At 36.8% G+C, this 18,442-nt stretch overlaps 1 protein-coding gene across 1 annotated transcript in view; it reads left to right on the top strand.

Moving 5' to 3' along the window:
* The window catches only part of LOC149300637 (transcription factor RFX3), a 48,985-nt gene that overhangs the window by 17,779 nt on the left and 12,764 nt on the right, over positions 1-18,442 (top strand). The window contains exons 6-11 of the mRNA XM_089485065.1: positions 8,444-8,625; positions 9,649-9,768; positions 11,283-11,404; positions 14,614-14,726; positions 15,127-15,242; positions 15,498-15,652. Coding sequence (XP_089341191.1) covers positions 8,444-8,625; positions 9,649-9,768; positions 11,283-11,404; positions 14,614-14,726; positions 15,127-15,242; positions 15,498-15,652 — 808 coding nt within the window. The remainder of the gene's footprint in view (positions 1-8,443; positions 8,626-9,648; positions 9,769-11,282; positions 11,405-14,613; positions 14,727-15,126; positions 15,243-15,497; positions 15,653-18,442) is intronic.

Here is an 18,442-nt window from a genome sequence, read left to right as displayed (position 1 = left end):
AATTTATTTTGGTTAAAAAGATAAACTAGCTAGATCATTAAATCATTTTAAATATTTAAAAAACGTTATTTCCCTAAAAAAAACTAAAAAAAAAACAAACAGTTTTACAGTGTGCATTTTCAAAGGATTATTTTCTCCTTTGCTGGACAGTAGGCATTCTCCTACGGTGGTAACACAAAAGAGCATATTAAAGGGCCACGCTGGGACCCCATGGGGCAATGGCCCAAACCTTCAACTGCACGTGTTCCATTACCAGCCCTCCTCTTGAGTCAAATCAGGCAGTATTTGTAAATGCATAGGGGGAGATAAGGCAGTGGGCTGCAAGAAAAATGATATGCTAAAAACAATACAAAAACAAAAAGCTAAAGGTAATTTAAAAAAAAAAATTGAATCATGCCTATAAATGTTAAACTTTTATTTTCAAGCTCATCAGAGCCACATGGAGTGCATACTGAATAAACTGTTGCCATTTTGATCACTGATATTCATCGTTACCTATAATATTAGAAATGTATTTTCAAGTGTTTATTTCTTGATTTTCTGGCCACATCTTTTCAATGCCAGGTTTTTATAGCACAGATTTGAACAAGGCATCTCTGATTGGCCTTATGGGAGATAGTCAGTGGTCTAAAGACATCTGATTTTCTTAAAAGTAAATACAGTTGAAGGTTGTCCATGAGAGTTGAAGTGTTGTTTTCTGGGCTGGAACAGGTCCTTAGGCAAGGAAGCACCTAACAGTAGTAGGTTCAGAGGAGGAGCTCTTCATTAATTGGAGTATAGTCACTGATGTCTCAATCAGCTTTGTCTAAATGGTGACCCTCGTGCCTTATTTATACAGCACCCATGTATATTTTAACTGTTATGTTATTACCGGGAACTGTTTTTTCAACTGTTACAAATGTATTTTTCATAGAAATGCCATATCAATTAAAGATAGAACCACAAATTGTAGGAACACTGAAGAGGTCACAGTGGAGGTAGGTGAATTGGTAGGGGAGATAGGCTGGCACTTTGGCTACCATCTCCCATTGACCTCAGTGGTTCCCCTCTTTTGAAGGGGGGTGAAGAAGCCCCAGCCCTCCCATTTGACCTTTGCCTGAAGAGGAAAGGAAGGGGTTGCATATCCTTTCAGGAAATGCTTTCCCAGAAGAGGAAGACTGAGGATGCAAAGAACCACTGTAGCACTTCCTACTTAGAGACAGGCAGAGAAGAGGCTTTGTGGCTCTACCAATTTAACCATAACCATAAGACAGCGCTTTATCTTGTCAATTTGTCTTACATGCACATATTGAAGCAGGTGACTTCTGCAGCATAGCAGAACAGCACCTTTAAGGCATTTACAGATTCCAGGTATTCACAGTTTGATTTTTTAAGGCAACACATTTACAGTTACATGGTTATAGATCAAGCTGTGCATCATACAGGCATAAACACTAATCTAGAACTAACACAGTGATGCCTTGCTACTTACTGCCACAGGTTGCCAGGATGCTTCGTACTGTTGGTCTCTTTTGCACAGCTTAATTTGACATGCTCAAGGCAATAATCAGTATAAATACTTAAAAGACCACAAGTTCTTTATTTGATTATAAGGAATTAAAAAAGAGTGCTTTGATAAAATAGGAGCATAAAAAGCATCTAAGTTTTTACTACATTTTGCTCAACACCTGTAACCATTTTATATTGAACAAAATTAGCTAAATATTCATTTTCCTTTTAAAAAATAGAATTTTAGATTGAGATATTAAGTGGCCATAGGTTAATTGCTTAGAAGAATTTGTTAGTATTTTTTAAATGTCTCTTCAAATTAGCAGCAATGTTTAAACTGGAAAAATCAGTTTAAATAAAGGCTTTGTTATAGTTATTTTTTTGTTGAAATGAAAAGAAAAATACAGAAAAGGAAACAAATCTGACTGGAATAATACGTTCGGTTTATGTACTTGTACATGTTGTGTCTTGTGAGTCAATGTTGTAGAAGATATTTGTGAAATTTGTCTGTTGTAAATATTGGGGTTTATCATAAGGTATGTAAGAGGTTTATTGAGACCTAGCATATGTTCCCTAATTGGCATTGGTAGATATAACTGATTGGTCACCACACACCATAAGATACACTGTATGGACAAAAGTATTGGGACACACCTCTTAATTATTGAATTCAGGTGTTTTAATCAGATGCAAGCACCTAGCCATGTAGTCTGCATTTGAAGGGAAAAAAAAATGGGTCGTTCTGAAAAGCTCAGTAAATTCAAGAGTGGTACTGTGATAGGATGCCACCTTTGCAATAAGTCAGTTTTGATTTTTGTCAACCCTTGCTAGATATTCCACAGTCAACTGTAAGTGGTATTATTGGAAAGTGGAAGTACCGTATTTTCCGGCGTATAAGACGACCCCCAACTTTTCCAGTTAAAATATAGAGTTTGGGCTATACTCGCCGTATAAGACTACCCCTCTACCCAGTATACAACAACCAGCCAATCACGGCAAGCGATGTACCTTACCAGTGATTGGCTGGTTGTTGTATACAAAGCCTGCTTGGATTGGGTGGGTCAGCTCTCCCTAACATATGCCTGTCCACACACACATGTATAGACATACACTGCCCTCACACACGCCTTCCTTTACACACATATACACGTACACACCAGCTTACAAACACACATATACACATACACTGCCCTTACATACACCTGTCCATACACTGCCCATACACAGACATATACCGTATTGGCTCGAATATAGGCCGCACTTTTTTTTAAAGACTTAAAGTGGGGGTGCGGCCTATATTCGGGGTCTAGCGCCCGACGCCCAGGACATGCAGTCCCGGGCGCCGGGCAGAGTTAGGATACAGATCCCCCGCAGCGGTGCAGGGGACCTGCATCCTACTCCCCGATACGCTCAGACAGCCTCCCCTGCCAGCACTTTCCACGGGGGGGGGGTGCCGGCACGGGAGGTTGTCTAAGCGCATCGTGCGGATGGTCCGCACGATGCGTTTTACCTCTGCCCCCAAGACTTACCAGAGGAGACTCCCGGGTGTCTTGCGGGGCCGGCGGGGGACATCTACGCAATACGCGTACACAACTTCCGGTGCCGGCACATCAGCTGAGCACTCTCACCTCCTACATAGTAGGCACACAAAGGTTTTGGTAGCAGTATAAACTGCTTTGTGTGCCCACTATGTAGGAGGTGATCGTAGGTTCTCACCCTATTGAGAGTGTGCCTTAACGTGGCGGGTGAGCTTAATTATGCTTTGGCCAATTCATATAACCAAAACCTCTCATTTATATTATGTTTATATATTTGTTGCCAACTTTATTAGGGTAAGAAGCGCAGACAGTTTTTTTTTTTGTATACAAGAAGAAAATAACACTGGAATCTGCGTCTTCCATAATAGTCAGTAAGTTACAATCTTTTTTGTGACTTTCAATTATGCAAGTAAACAGTTATGTTTTCTTTCAATTAACTGAAGCACAGACCTATAAAATATTTGGCTATCGATAACATGTTGGAACCTCTAAATTAGTAACAAACATAATATAAATGCTTTCACATCCCTTCTGTAATAATAGAATGTTGATTTCCCCAATACTAGTATTACCACAAAGACCGTAACTTATTGTAATGTTCTGTAATTGACAGAACATGGATCTTCATTGTATGGAGCTCCTGCTTTCCATATTTTGTGCCCATGCTTCTTTTGGTGGAAATTCCTTTTGAATGATTCTTATATAAATCAAAGAATTTCAGCTGCACATATTCATATAAAGTGTTATATGCTCACACATGTTTATCACAGCCCAGATCGTTATATTATAATTGCAAAACTTGCAATATTAAAAACACACACAGACACATTGCCTCACCAGTAATCCTGGTTATGTTGAGCTTTAGATTAGGGCTGTCTTCTTGATTACCTGTGGAGAATGGTTCTCTGTTCTTTTTTCTGCTTCACATGTGAAGACTTCATCATTGAGATAATTACAGATACAGTTACATCACAGCCTGCCTTTCACCAGGCATGTTAAACTAGGCGCAGCGTCAGTAGGTAAATTGAATGTACAGAGACGCATTCCTCACTCTACTCATTACTGAATCAAGGGTTGTGACTTATTTGGAGGATTTACATTGCCACTGTTTATTTTTTTCTTTATGTCTTTTCTTTGTTCACGCACACTCGTTCACACTACACTCCCCCATGCTGTCGCAACACTTGTAGAAACATGCTGTGCCCACAGTCATTGAACCAACGTCCTCTTGGGGTGCAGCCCAGACAGATTTCAGTATAATACCTTGTTTCGCACTGACCCGCCATGTTAATAAAATCAGATCTCAAGTTGGGAAATTGGTGTGACGGCTGATAGCTTGTGCTTCTGCATTTGTGGTGCCTGTCCAATTTCTACAATATTTTACAGTGCATATGACCTCCGGCTTGCTAATGGTCGTGTTGATGTTTGAGCCATGCCATTTGTGTGTTTAATAATTTCTGCAAAGATGCTGGAACATCTTCATTAGTGCATATCAAGTCCCAGTTTCTTATGAAATACTTGATCCGAACAAAACATTAGTTCTAAACATATGATAACCGCAAATGACGACAGCTTTTACATACAGCATCACAGAAATTAACAATAGTAATTGCTCTATTAATGCTTAAATGAAAAGAGAGGAAGGCATGATTAATACATTAGACGAGAATACAACAATATGAGAATTGGGATCAGAGATATTATGTATTCCTTTGGTCTGTACTTTTGTTCAATCAGTACCAACATTAATCTGCTCCAACATAACCACTTGCTTCTGCTTTTGTTCTGCAATTGCCACAAAGGACACTATCCTCTTTGCTTGTTTAGGAAACAAAAATGAACACTTAATGTAAGAAGACTAGATCAGTTACAGAGATATGTTTAATATATTATCATGATAGTAAGGAGGTCAGTATTCACATTCTCTTATACCTAACTAAATGTTATATAGTGAAATAATTAATTACCTGCTCAGTGAGATATAATTAGTCTGTCATCTGGGCTTAGCATCACAGCATATGGAACTGTGACATATCATGAATTGAATTGATTAGTACAGGTATTGTACGAGAATTAGTGCAGAATTACAATTTTGCATTTTCTCTTCTAGAAATTTTAAAAGCTTTGCAATAATACCTAAAACTAAAAATAATCATTTTTAATATTCATAATATTATGTATATAATCATTGAATTAAATACTTTTATTCATTGAACTGGAATTAGTAATATTTATTAAGGCCATGTATTATCATATGGCATGTTGATTAATGGGAATAATTATGTACGTTACTGTGCATAGATAGGCTTTTAAAGACCTCCTATACAACAAAAGGAAGATGATATAAATCATTGTTTAGGGGCTGTATAGCCGCCAACCTGTTTCAGTGCATCGGTTGCATTGTAATTGCACATGATTACCGAAATATTGCCACACTCATGTATCACTATGGCTACAGTATAACATTTAGAAGGGGTGAATAACAGAATTAGATTTAGAAATACAATTGAGTCATATCAATGATACCTTTTATAAGGCAGTAAGTGCACAATACTCCGGGTTATTTGGTCACATCCCTCTTACCAGCCTCGTACCCTATTAAAAAGTTCCCAATACACCAAAGACTTGTTTATGAGCGTATAAAATTACCTTTTTTTTTTTTTTGCAATGGAAAAACTTGGTACTTAACCAGTGATAATTCTCTGCACAATTCACACACCATTTTTTTGGTTATAGAAATAATAAAAAAAATTAACTTCACTTGATAATTGTCTTGGTCTCCTTAGTAGAAAATTGCATATATAATTACAGAAGCCATGGGAATAATTTTAATAACTTAAATAATAGTGGTTCAACCCAACATGGGAGCATCAATCTCCTTTTTTTCCCCAAATTGCCAGCAGACACTTGGGGATATATTCACACAACATATATAAATACTAATTAAGATCTACACAAAGCTTCGTCAAACAGCATGTATATGGTAAAAAAACTTGGTTTTTTTTATTAAGGTTAGCCATTTAAATACCCCTTTCCCCTGAAAAAAAATCATGATTCTTAGTGGGAAAGTAAAGCCAAGTAATTAACATTTAATTAGGAAATTAAACTTTCTCTAATTAATATCACCTTTTTAGTTAGAAAATCTGGTCTATAGGTTTTTTCCCCCTGTGTAATTTATTCTCCATAAATGTCTTTTTACTGTGATTTATATTGTGCTGGTTATCCCATGAAAAAGCCAATATTATGCATGCATAAATCATACCTCCTTGTGCTCTGTTTCTAGTCTTTCAATTTTAATACTAGGCTTTATCTGTATTGTGCTTTTGTAAAAAAACAAGATGCAATCTAAATGCAAGAACCTGGGCCCTTTCATCTTCATAGTCTTTTCACTGCTTTTTTTTCTGTACACCTGGGACCAAAGAGGCTAACTCTTTGGAATTATTCACAATAGGCTCTTATATATAACACTGACATTTATTTATTTTTTTGTATTTTCCTTTTATATAATTTCCTGTCTGCAACCCCCTCTTTTTTGAGATTGTCTATGTGTTCCATGACATTTAAACTCTTTCTTGGATCTGTCTTACAGCCACCGTGTTTATTTGACTAGGATATTTTTATAAAAATGTTTCTCTTGTGTAATGTTGTGGTCACTAGATGCAGAATTTCAAGAGGGATATTCATGCTCTTGACCAGCAATGAATTATGTATTTCTTATGACTCTCAAACACTATTGTAATTATATCAAATAAGTTAACTTATCATTCCTCCGGGAATTGTGTTCTCCTGTAAACCCCGGTATATTGGGACCATAACCCACATCTTTAAAAGACAAAACAAAAAAAGAAACTTTGGGTGCCATGAATATCTATTGAAAGCTTACTGAGGCTCATGATGCTTCAGAATGGATCTTAGGCGTGCGTCTAATTTTTATGCCAAATATGCTGTTAACCTGGGAACAACTTTACACCCTCACCTCTAGCTTATATAGACTACCATAAATCAGAAAACGGTGTTCGGTAGACCGCTGGTTCACTAACTACAGCACAAATATCTGAAAAGAACATCCAGAGCACTCCAAGATGATAAATACTATGTCAATTGTAAATATAATAATTTTAATCATCATTGGCTCTTTTAACATCTTGGTATACTCTGGATATTCAATTGAGTGTGTCACAATGCTACACCCTACCTCTGGAAGAAGACTGATGGCTTTATAGTAATCCAACACCAACTAGCGCTCTTACCAATGCCAGCATCACCGACAGCTGAAAAGATTCATCTGAAATTTGAGTATGGTTGCATGATGTAGTTTTTTTTTTTGTTTTTATAGTTAACTAGATCCATTATGTTTTGTTTACGAAAACTGCAATGCGTACATCATATTCAATCCCAGTTCCCTGCCGCAATGAACTAGTTCATTAAAAGTTCTTCTTATCGAAAGTCCTCACCAATCTCTGAAAATCAACTGTGAGAATTGTTTGTACTTTTTCATGACTTAACAACTATCCTCCCACGTTCTTACTGGAACATTGGGTCAGTGTAAACAAAGATTATTGCACTTACACGCTCAATAAATGTAAACGTCTTGAACTCGAAAGAATTTCTACTTTTTTGTCGTGAAATGAGTCTAGGGTATGGGGTTGTGCAGTTCATGAGATTTAAGGAGCAGTTTATTTTAATAAATTAGTTTTTTCCATGGTTACTAGCCAAGCTGTAAAAAATATGACTTTCATGTGCTTGTGGGATATTTTATTATACATCCTAAATACATCCTAAATGCAGTCATTTTTCTAAAATAGCATTGTAGAAAATGTTAATTTTAGGCCATTTAGGTTACTTTATTTGTGTGTTACTCTTAGTTTACTCAGTAAAGGAAAGGAAAGTAGGAAGTAAGTTAAAATGTCATCAGTGCTCCACTTGCTCCATTCAACTGTTCCTCCATTCAACTGTTCCTCCAATGGGTATAATTACAAAACTAATACCCACTAGGGAAAGGAGGGAATTGGAAGCACTTCATGATAACTAGAGCAAAAAAGATTAAATTGCTGATTTCCAGCTGTTTTTAAATGAAAGCAAGTATACTTTTTTGGTATCACTTTAATTTGAAATCTAGTATACTGCATAATCAGTGGAAGATCTAATGTTTTATTATTACTTCTTGTATTACTCAGATTAATCTCACATTAGTTAGTCATTTTTTACTGAGAACACAGTTATTTTTTTTACGTAAAAATAGGTAAAAATCTTTATTTTATATTTCATGCTAATTTTCAGGAAAAAAAATAGTATAAATCTGTATGTGTTTTTGCATGCTAACAGGAATCGTTGTCACATGGAATTATACACAGTGCCTATGATTATATATCTTTGAAATTTGAAGATGCTAATATCTGGCCTTGTTTCTACTATAGCTCCAGTGGCTGTTAGATAACTATGAAACCGCTGAAGGTGTAAGTCTCCCCAGAAGTACTCTTTACAATCATTACCTTGGGCACTGCCAGGAGCACAAATTAGATCCAGTCAATGCTGCATCCTTCGGAAAACTCATACGTTCAATATTCATGGGGCTACGAACCAGAAGACTGGGAACCAGGTCAGTACAGGAGTTTTGACTACTCTACATATCAACACTAATGTTGCTTGTAGTGAAATAATCACACAACACAGTGCAGCTCACGATCAAGAGAACGAGGTTAACTGAAACACCACCTATACCTCAAGTGGAATCAACATATGGAAAAATACTAAAACAATTGTATCAGTCCTCAGTAAACCACAATGACATTTGGAAATGGCAGTTTAGAGAAATAAGAAAAATCGAGAAATATATGTGACAGTATAAAAACTATTAAAAGTGGTTTTTATACTGTCACATATATTTCTAGATTTTTCTTATTTCCCTATACTGCCATTTCCAAATGTCATTGTGGTTTACTGAGGACTGATACAATTGTTTTTGTAGTGAAATAATACATAAGGAGTGTCACGCTGATCATATTTACATAATAATTGCATAAGTATTGCTTTTATTATGGTCTTTTATAGAGGCTGTTGTGTTCTCAAACTTCTAGAAGGGGAGTAAAAAGTAGATATTGGAACACTGGTGAGACGAGACCTCTGTAGGTCACTGAATCACCATGTATGAAGAAATACAAACATATTTTACAGAACAGGCAATTACCTATATATCACATTCTGCCTTTTATCTATGATAGTGAAAAATTGAGAAATAAAGTACAAGTTTACAGTAAAAGTTTAAGCTATATATCAGTCCACCTACAATACACCTATAATGCAAGTAAGATATACCATTGTTTTTGTTATTAAAAAATTACTTGCTTATTTAGTAAAGCTTTTCATGGTGACAGTCGGTACTTATTAGTACATAAGAATTGATCCTAATCATTCCTGTATAATTACAAATATGCAGAATATATTATCTTGCGGTATCTGTCACAGTGTGGTTTTCTTTATAACATTAATGACCGTTTTCAAAAATACAGAAATAGCATCAGATTGAAATTTTAATTGCACGCATGATTTCTTAATCTTTTTTTTTCTTTAACACCTTGATCACTTTGCAAGGGCTTCTTTTCACACCTTATGTTTTACACAGGGGCAACTCGAAATATCATTACTACGGGATACGCGTCAAGCCAGACTCCCCTCTTAACCGGTTACAAGAGGACATGCAATACATGGCTATGAGACAGCAACCCATGCAGCAGAAGCAAAGGTAAATGTGCTTGCTCTAGGCCCGGACTGGCCATCAGACAAATGGCATGGATCTGCCCCTCCTGTGGTTGGTCCTGTCCTTTAGTGTGCAGCCAAAATGCTGTAAAAGTGTTATAGGGTACAGCTGTGTATGTCTGGCAGCCAGTCCCATGCACCTCATTTATCGCCCACCGTCCTTTTAATTCCCATTCTTTTTCACTGCACCTGCTTTACTGTACACAGTTATCAACATAGATACATCCAAGGTATCCATATTTGTGTTACTGCTCCGAATGTACCTCCCAGATACTGCTAGCATCTGACATTATTATTTGCTGCAAGCATGGCGGATGTTGTAAGCCTGGATCCCACTCCTTAATGAGCACAAATGTATGCCCTTTGGATATAAGCATTTAATCTAAGTTCTGGTGATTCTGACCTCCTGTTCTTTAAGCTGTTAAGGTTCAAGTGCTTGTGCAGTTCTAGAATTCAGCACCAGAAATAATATATTCGCCTCGTAGGTTTCAGTTAGGTTATAACTCAGTAAATAGAATGGCTCATTCTGCGCTCTGTTTTGTAGTAGTCAGTGATGGAGGCTTGTATTAACCGTGAAATCAAATCCCATATGGAAGACTTTAAATACATCCAAATAATCTCATGGGATGCTGCTCTTAAACTTCTGTCACAGCTGTGATCTTTTGTATTTCTTGATGATAAGAAAGTAGCTGATGAAGGCAAAGTAAGGATAGGCTAAGGGTCTGCCATTGTTATGATCATGTTTAACCTTACCACTTTGTGTATGGATTCCAAAATGTATCATTTTAAATTAAGAACATATAATAGTAATTTTCTAGCTTTCAGTGGAATGGTGTTTTGTTGTGTTTAAAGATCTTTTGAATTCCTTGAAACATGCGATTAGGGAGCACAGTGTTGTTTAGTGGTTGGGCACCTAATCAGCATATTCTTTGTATACTGACATTTAGAGTAGTTCTTGATATGTAAAAATACTGTTCTGATGGAAAATAAAAACTTTTTTTTACAGTAACCTTTTGAGATAAACACATCCCTATAAAGGAGATATATTTTTCTTGAAATTATACAGAAAAAAGAAAAAAGGGCTATTTGTATCATAACAATCATTTTATAAATAAAGCAAATTAGTACATTTTAGTATAAAATTACTATTTTGATACAGCATGTGTGTTGGTACATTCAATGTGTCCATAGTTGTACGGTGATGTATTTCTTCTTGTGAGATCCAAAGTTTGAAAAGTGTTCCATAAGCAATGGGATGGTCATACTCAAGAGATCAAGCTGTAAAATGATCTGAAAAGGTCAGCGATAGAATTTTAGACTTAATGACATATATTCTGAAAGCACACACATCACTAGCACTCCTCATCCCCTCTTATGTTCTAAAAGAAAAACAACTAAAGCATAAAATGGTGTGGAAGCATGATCGAAGTGGGTGCCATTTACCTGAATTTGAATGAGTTATTGAATAATTACATCTGTCTTTTATGACTTCTGTTGTAGGTACAAGTCTATGCAGAAAGTGGATGGCGTGGGAGATGGATTTGCAGGCAGTGGCCAACATGGTGGTGCATCTGTAGAACAAACGGTGATTGCCCAAAGCCAACACCATCAACAGTTTTTAGGTAGGGTTGCAGTACTCAAGATTTAAAGTTACAAGGGTAGAACAGCTAATTGAAAAGGTCTACTTTTTTTCTTGATCATACAGCTTAGTGGTCACTTCATAACTATTCTCTTGCCGAGTACACAATGCTCATATTTATAAAGAGCAGTTCTAGGACAAAACAGCAGTGCAATCGCTATGGAATGTCCCTGATTGCACTACATTGAGAACTTTGGACCAAGGTTGCACCTTATTGATAAGGTCCTATGGTTTTTCAATGAGAGTGTAGTAATATGCAGGAAACAACCACATCCTCCAAACAGGGATCACATATTAAAATTTCCTTTCTGTTTACTAAATATATGTAAAAAACTGTGCCTTCATTATGATGCTGCTCATTCAAGGCTCTCTTCATTGCTCATTGACCTGTGTTACTATGAGGGTCAGACTTTTAGAGACTTGTACAGCAGATATTTAGCTTTTTGAAATTTTACAGTCCTGTATACTAAATGAGCCTGTGATTATTTTTAAAGCAATCTTTTTAAGGGTTATAAGGAGAAGGGTGAGAACTTAGATAATGCTGGCTCTGCCACAGGCTGCTTCCGTTCTAAGCTTCAGTATGAAGAACTTTTAAACTTCATATCTTCAAAATTGCACAAAAAGCACAAGCTGCAGGTAATTTTTAAATAAACGCATTTAGTTATAAAAAAAAGCTGTGACTTTGACAGCTCCCCTTTCATAAATGCTGAACACATTAGAGGTGCCGCTGAAAAATGATGGACTTTATACCTGGGTTTCCTACCAATTACATAGCCTCGTTACGACAATAGGGAACATTTCCTTCTTCTCTAAACAGCCTCATACAGCATGCGTTCCTTCTCAGTAATCATACATTACACCCAACACCTGTAAGCAGCTCGAAGTCGGCAAAGTGTATTATTTCAGCACGTACTATAAAAATGTAGCATCCAGAATTTACTGTAGCATTTATTTTCCTCCCTTAACAGTTCCTTGGGGATTCTACCTTTATGAAGAAATAATGCAGACAGTCAGATGTAGAGTTAGATTCTATTAGCCCTAACAAAAGTATTTATATTTCTCTAGATTGCTTTGCATGATACTCCTGGCAAATTATGTAGCGGTTCTATAGCAGGTTAAGTAATTGACTATGTGCGAGAGGCGCTGTGCTTTGCTGTGACGTTTATCAATTAAGTGGCTTGTTTGAAATATCAAATATCACTTTGCATTGAATAAACGGCATGAACCAATTAAATGTCAGCAAACGGGCAACAGCATTTAATGTTTCTATGGTAACGGCAGCTATAACCAGTTAGCATTCTCGCAGTGGAATAAAAGTAGAGTACACAGCAGTATATATGTACTTATTTGTAATGGCTAAGCCTTTTCTGTACTAAAACTTTTCCAGCGGTTTTTGGAGAAGTCCAATAAAATAAGTATTGGCAAGCAAATGTATGCGTACTTTTATTATTATTATTATTATACATTAATAATTTGTGCTTCCTGAGAGCACAACACTTTTGCAGAAGGAGCAGCTTAGTGCAAAGTGGTGTAATCGTCATAGCAACCAGTGGAATGTTTCTGCCGCTTGCTTCACTTTCACCACCTTGCGTGAGGATCCCCTTCAATATACAACTTGTTTAAAAAGAAAAGAGTGAAGGAAAAGAAATCCCTGGATAGAAAGGGCCCTGGCTGGGAGAGTAAAGATTGTAGGAGCCAGGGCTATATAAATATAAGGTTATGTGGGAGGGTTAGGAAAATGGAGGAACCTATAAGGAGAAAAGTTAGTAAATATAGCCATGGAAAGGTTCACATGTGAGAAACTTTAAGCAAGGAGTGGTGGGAATCAGTCTTCACAATGTACAAGCCAAAGGGGGTGTATTAGTTATATATTTGTCCGTTGCAGGCTCTGCTGATAGAAATACCATTACTAGCTGCAAGTCATGTTCTCTTCTCAGCCTCTACTTACTGGAATAGTCTATGCCATGCAGAATTAAAGCTTTTGTAAATAAATTCACCATTAGAAACAGAATTTCTAGTACTGGTGAATGTTCAAACCCTTTCCAAAAATAATAATTTATTCAAGAACAAAAAGAGACACTGGTAGGTTAAAAGTTTTGTTTTGTTAATTCTTTAGGTGAAAGAATAAGATGCCAGATCTGCTATTTCTAGAGAGTGTAATGAGTGTGTGACTGAATGGGACAGCACCTTTAATTCCCTGTTTTGGGATCTTTAGTTATTTATTTACAGTTTTTGTCTGCGTATATTTATTTTTAGTAGCCCATATGTCTTCTCCTGCACATTTATTTTGCTCCTGACCTATGACTGTGTCATTCTTTAGCCTGCCTTCCATTATTCCCTGCTGTGTCATTCTTCGTCCATCGCCTTGCAGCTCCTGGGGCCACAGCCTCTGAGTTTTAAGGGAATAGTTTGCCCTGCAGGACCCTTGGACAATGAAGAGAAATTGCAGGGTTAGGGAAAGACCTGCTGCTTGCATCCTTTACACTAAGGACACGCAGTTGATCTGATATTTATAGAAGTCTTTCCAAATGTTAGCCGTTGTGCCAGTATACCGTCGTGTGTGATAAAATATTTTAAGCACAAAACAAATTTGAAATACTCTTTAAAGTACCTGATAAGCGGTGTGTGTACGTGTATGTCTTTCATTCATTGTCAGTTGTACATTCTTTTATAAACAAAAATAGGCTCAAGAAAAGCTGCATCTCATAAGGTTAATGCAGTACCTCACAGCTCCAGCCAAGCGTGTCCAAAGAAGTCCACAAAGAGCTTCTCAAGGGTTCAATTTAAAAATCAATCATTTCATTCAAAATAACATATTGGGGGGGAAAAAAACACAACAAAAAGAAAAAAAACAAGCGTTCACAAAATACAATGAACCCCACACCTAGTGTGTCTAGACACAAACTGCCTGATTTGGTGTAAGTACTTACTCTTCCGGTTTTTTATGCTTACATGAGAAGTGTATTTGCTATGGAACACATATCATATCCCAGAGTTTGTTTAAAAATATTATCTGTTTTTTATAGCAACATTAATAAAAGAATAAAAATAAATTCTTGCCAAGCTCTGCTCGTTAAGTAATATGACCTTTTAGAATGTCTGTCTTGCTATGCTTCTTAAATATTTCTCTAATGAAGCTGTAATTGGCACCAACTGCAATATCTTTCTTCCATTATGTTGTTATGGCAACAGATGCATCTAGAACACTTCCAGAGTTTGCAGAAGTTGAAATATCTTCTCTGCCAGATGGTACAACCTTTGAAGATATCAAGTCGTTGCAGAGTCTTTATCGAGAGCACTGTGAGGTAAGACAGCAGCCTCCAATACATCACGGCTGCCAAGTCAACATTATCTGCATGGAAGATGTTGCTTCCACACAAATATTTTTTTTTCTTATAATTGGACTGTAAATTTCTTTGACTGAGATGGGTTTAACAGTGAATGCTGTAGAACATGCTCAAAGTTAAAAAAGGAAAAAAAGAAGCATAAAAAATTTGAAAAAATCTATAATACAAATCTATATAACTTTAGTTTAATTAGCTGTTAGAAAGATGATTTTGCCAGTTACATTGAAATGTAATTTTTTTATGTTAGAAGTTTTGATAGTATATGGCATTCTTGAATGTAGAACATCTATTTAGTTATGTGTTGTCTTCCCAGCTGCTCTGTTTAAGGTAAAACTCTGTCCCCATCTCAAATTTTCAGGCGATCTTGGATGTTGTTATAAATCTCCAGTTTAGCCTGATTGAGAAGTTGTGGCAGACCTTCTGGCGTTATTCACCAACATCTACAGTTGATGGCACCACCATTACGGAATCAGGGTCAGTAGAAGCCTAAGTTTAATAACCACTAATTATTTATTTTACCCTCTTGTAAGGTGGATAGAATGTGATCTGCTTTTTCTGATTCATTTGAAAGCTTTATTAAATCCAGCGTTGGCATCTAGATCGACATCCAAGTGTAATATATAATTTGACTATATGGGTGTAAAACCTACCAGTTACACCCAAAGTGATATTTTTAGAGTTGTTGACATAATGTTTACTTTATCATGTCTTTTTTTTTTTGTCATACAGCAATCTGAGTGAAATTGAAAGCAGGTTGCCCAAGTCCAAGCTGATTTTGCTCTGTAAAAATGAGGCTATTCTGAAGTGGATGTGCAGCTGTGACCATGTGATGTACCAGGCCTTGGTGGAGATTCTCATTCCTGATGTCCTAAGACCAATTCCTAGTAAGTTCTCTCTTTGACCTCACAGAATGATCAAGACATGTCTTAGTCAAGTTCAGTGCATTGCAGCTTGGGATGCTAATAGATAGCAAGGCTCAAGAATGTTTGACGCATAAAAGGTGGATAAATATATATATATATATATATATATATATATATATTGCCTAGTTATTTATATTAAAGCCAAAGAGGTGCCACAGTATTGAAGATTGTGGCTTTATGGTAATCCCAGCCACTCTTGCATGTGCTCTAACCATTCAATGGCTCTTATGCCTAGGGGTGCCTGGAGTGTAGATCTGGCCCTGATAGTAAGCTCTTTTCTGTAACTTTCTGAGCTGCAGTTTGTCCCATGGGAGAAACATGTGCGGTACATGTTTTCATATATATGAAATGTATGTATTTCATATATGTGTATGTATTAGCTATATTTACCCAGGGCTTTTGTGGTCGCATCTCAATTTTTAAATGTACTTGGCATATAATGAAGTAAACCACTCTAAAAAATGCCTGATGAATGTGAATAACTATCTATTAAATAAATAAAATGTGAGTTTAAAACCATACCACTAGCACAACCAGTATGTGCAGCAAGGAATTATAAAAGCCTTGTCAGGTAACTAAATTGCTTGTCACACTGCAGTGTATCAGTAACTGCTTTTACATTATAAAAAAACAGCTTGTTCATGAGATTGAAATTTGTGCTTTTGAGCTCCAGATGCTTTTTAGTACATGTTCTATAATCCACGAACAGTATTATTTCATGTCACTTCAGTAAAAGGTGTCACGACCCAGAAATAATCCACTCATGGTAGAAGAGAGCAGGTACAATAAATCCTGGCCCTGAACAGCGTAGCCTATTTTCTTTTTTTTCTTCTCATCCTCTATTAGAATGGGTACAGGTATAAAGTATCTCGCTCAAGGCTTCGATGGGCTGGCACGTCCATGCACTGATTCACTAGCCAATCCTCCTGCATAATACTTGGTCAGCAGGCTCAATTACACAATTTTCGTAGCTCAAACATTTGTGTTTCTTCTAAGAGCTGTGCTCACTGTTTCAAATGCAAGTAATCTTGGCAGTGGGTATTACAGATAATCTGTTTTCTCTTTTTTTCTCGTATAAATGTAGAATTTGTGTGGAAGGTTTACAGGTTACAATATTTTTGCCCTTTCAGCCATTATGGTTCAGCAGTTTGAGTTGTTCTTAGGAACCAAGTATCAGGAATTTTAAAGCCTGTGTGCTTTTCTCAAGAGCAGAAATCCCTGGTACCTTGTGACAAACAAAGCCACCTTCAATTGATGTGTGTATCTGTGTTACACAAGACTTATTACATGTCGTATAGTACAAAACAATCTAATGCCTACGGCTTTGTACTACCAGAACAAGCCGTTGACCTTCACTATGTAAATTGAGGAGAGAAAAGTAAAAACAAATGTAAAAGTTAGACATGCATTTACTCACTCAAATTTCACATTAGTAGAGGTGATTTTAATAAAACATAATTTTTTAACATCTTTTTTAACCCCTTGAGGACAATTGCCGGTCCGGGCACGTCACAGAAAAACAAGTCGTTTACGACAAATGACGTGCCAGGACCGTCATTTGTTAAAACGGGTGAAAAAATCGATCCGTGATCGATTTTTAAACCCAAACGGCGTTGCTGTAATGCCTCGACCTCGAGGCATTCAGCAACACCACGATCGGCACCAGGGGCCATGTCTGGCCCCTCCCCGGGGCGTCAACATCCGCCATACATTGGCGTTTTAAATGGTGTCGCTGTAATGCCTCGATCAGGAGGCATCCAGCGACACCAAACACTTACCTCAGGATGGACGGCGGCCCAGGAAAAAAAACAATAAAGAAGAAAAATTTCGCTAGATGGTCTCCAGACCCTCTAGAGAACTCTGGCTCCACTTGCATAAATTAATAAAATTAAATTAATAATAATTAGAAAAAAATAGTAAAAAAAAACAGTAAAATGTAAAAATAATTTCCCACTGATGTCACTATCAGGGGAACCTTCAAGTTGAAAAAAAAAAATTTTTTAATTTAAAAAAGGCAAAAAAAATAAAATATATATATAAAAAATATATTTTTGTGAGCAAGTCCTTTTGCAATTCTCGCATGGAAAGAGTTAAAATACTGGCATATTAAATGCCCATGGGGTGTCTACTTTTAAAAAATTGTATGATTTGATGGGGTAAATTGAATTGGCCGGCTTCCACAGTGTCCCAACACGGAGGGAAGGATGGCCACACATCTAATTTCCAATTAGAAAAATGCACACGTACCAAATGTGGCCTTTTAGTTACCCCAAACAATGACAAACCCATGCATGTGGGATATCACTGTATTCAGGAGATGTTGCTGAACACATATTGGGGTGTCATGTGACAGCGGCATATACCAGGAGCTGTAAATTCATACATAAAGTAGGTGTGTGGGGGAAAAATACACACAAAAGAATACTACTACAAACTTTGAAAAAATGCTGGTGGTAAAATGTGTGCATGCAAAGAGTTAAACTACCAGCATTTAAAATACCCTGGGGTGTCTAGTTTTCAAAAATATATGTTGGGCACACTGAAATGGCCCGGCTCAAAGATGTACCAAATAGGGCATGGGCAGTGGATCCAAATGCCAAAGTTCAACATTGAAAAATGCGCATGTCCCAAATGTGGCCCTTTTGCCCCCAAACAGCCAGGCAAAATCATTCATGTGAGGTATCGCTGTACTCAGGAGATGTTGCTGAACACATATTGGGGTGTTTTGTGATAGTGACATATACCAGAACC

Source organism: Sceloporus occidentalis, unplaced genomic scaffold (genome assembly GCF_023333645.1).
Source record: "Sceloporus occidentalis isolate IW3139 unplaced genomic scaffold, rSceOcc1.0.p SCAF_24, whole genome shotgun sequence".
In the NCBI taxonomy this organism is placed as follows: domain Eukaryota; kingdom Metazoa; phylum Chordata; class Lepidosauria; order Squamata; family Phrynosomatidae; genus Sceloporus; species Sceloporus occidentalis.
Note: the sequence above shows the minus strand (reverse complement) of the source record. Positions and strands in the feature narration are given on the sequence as shown.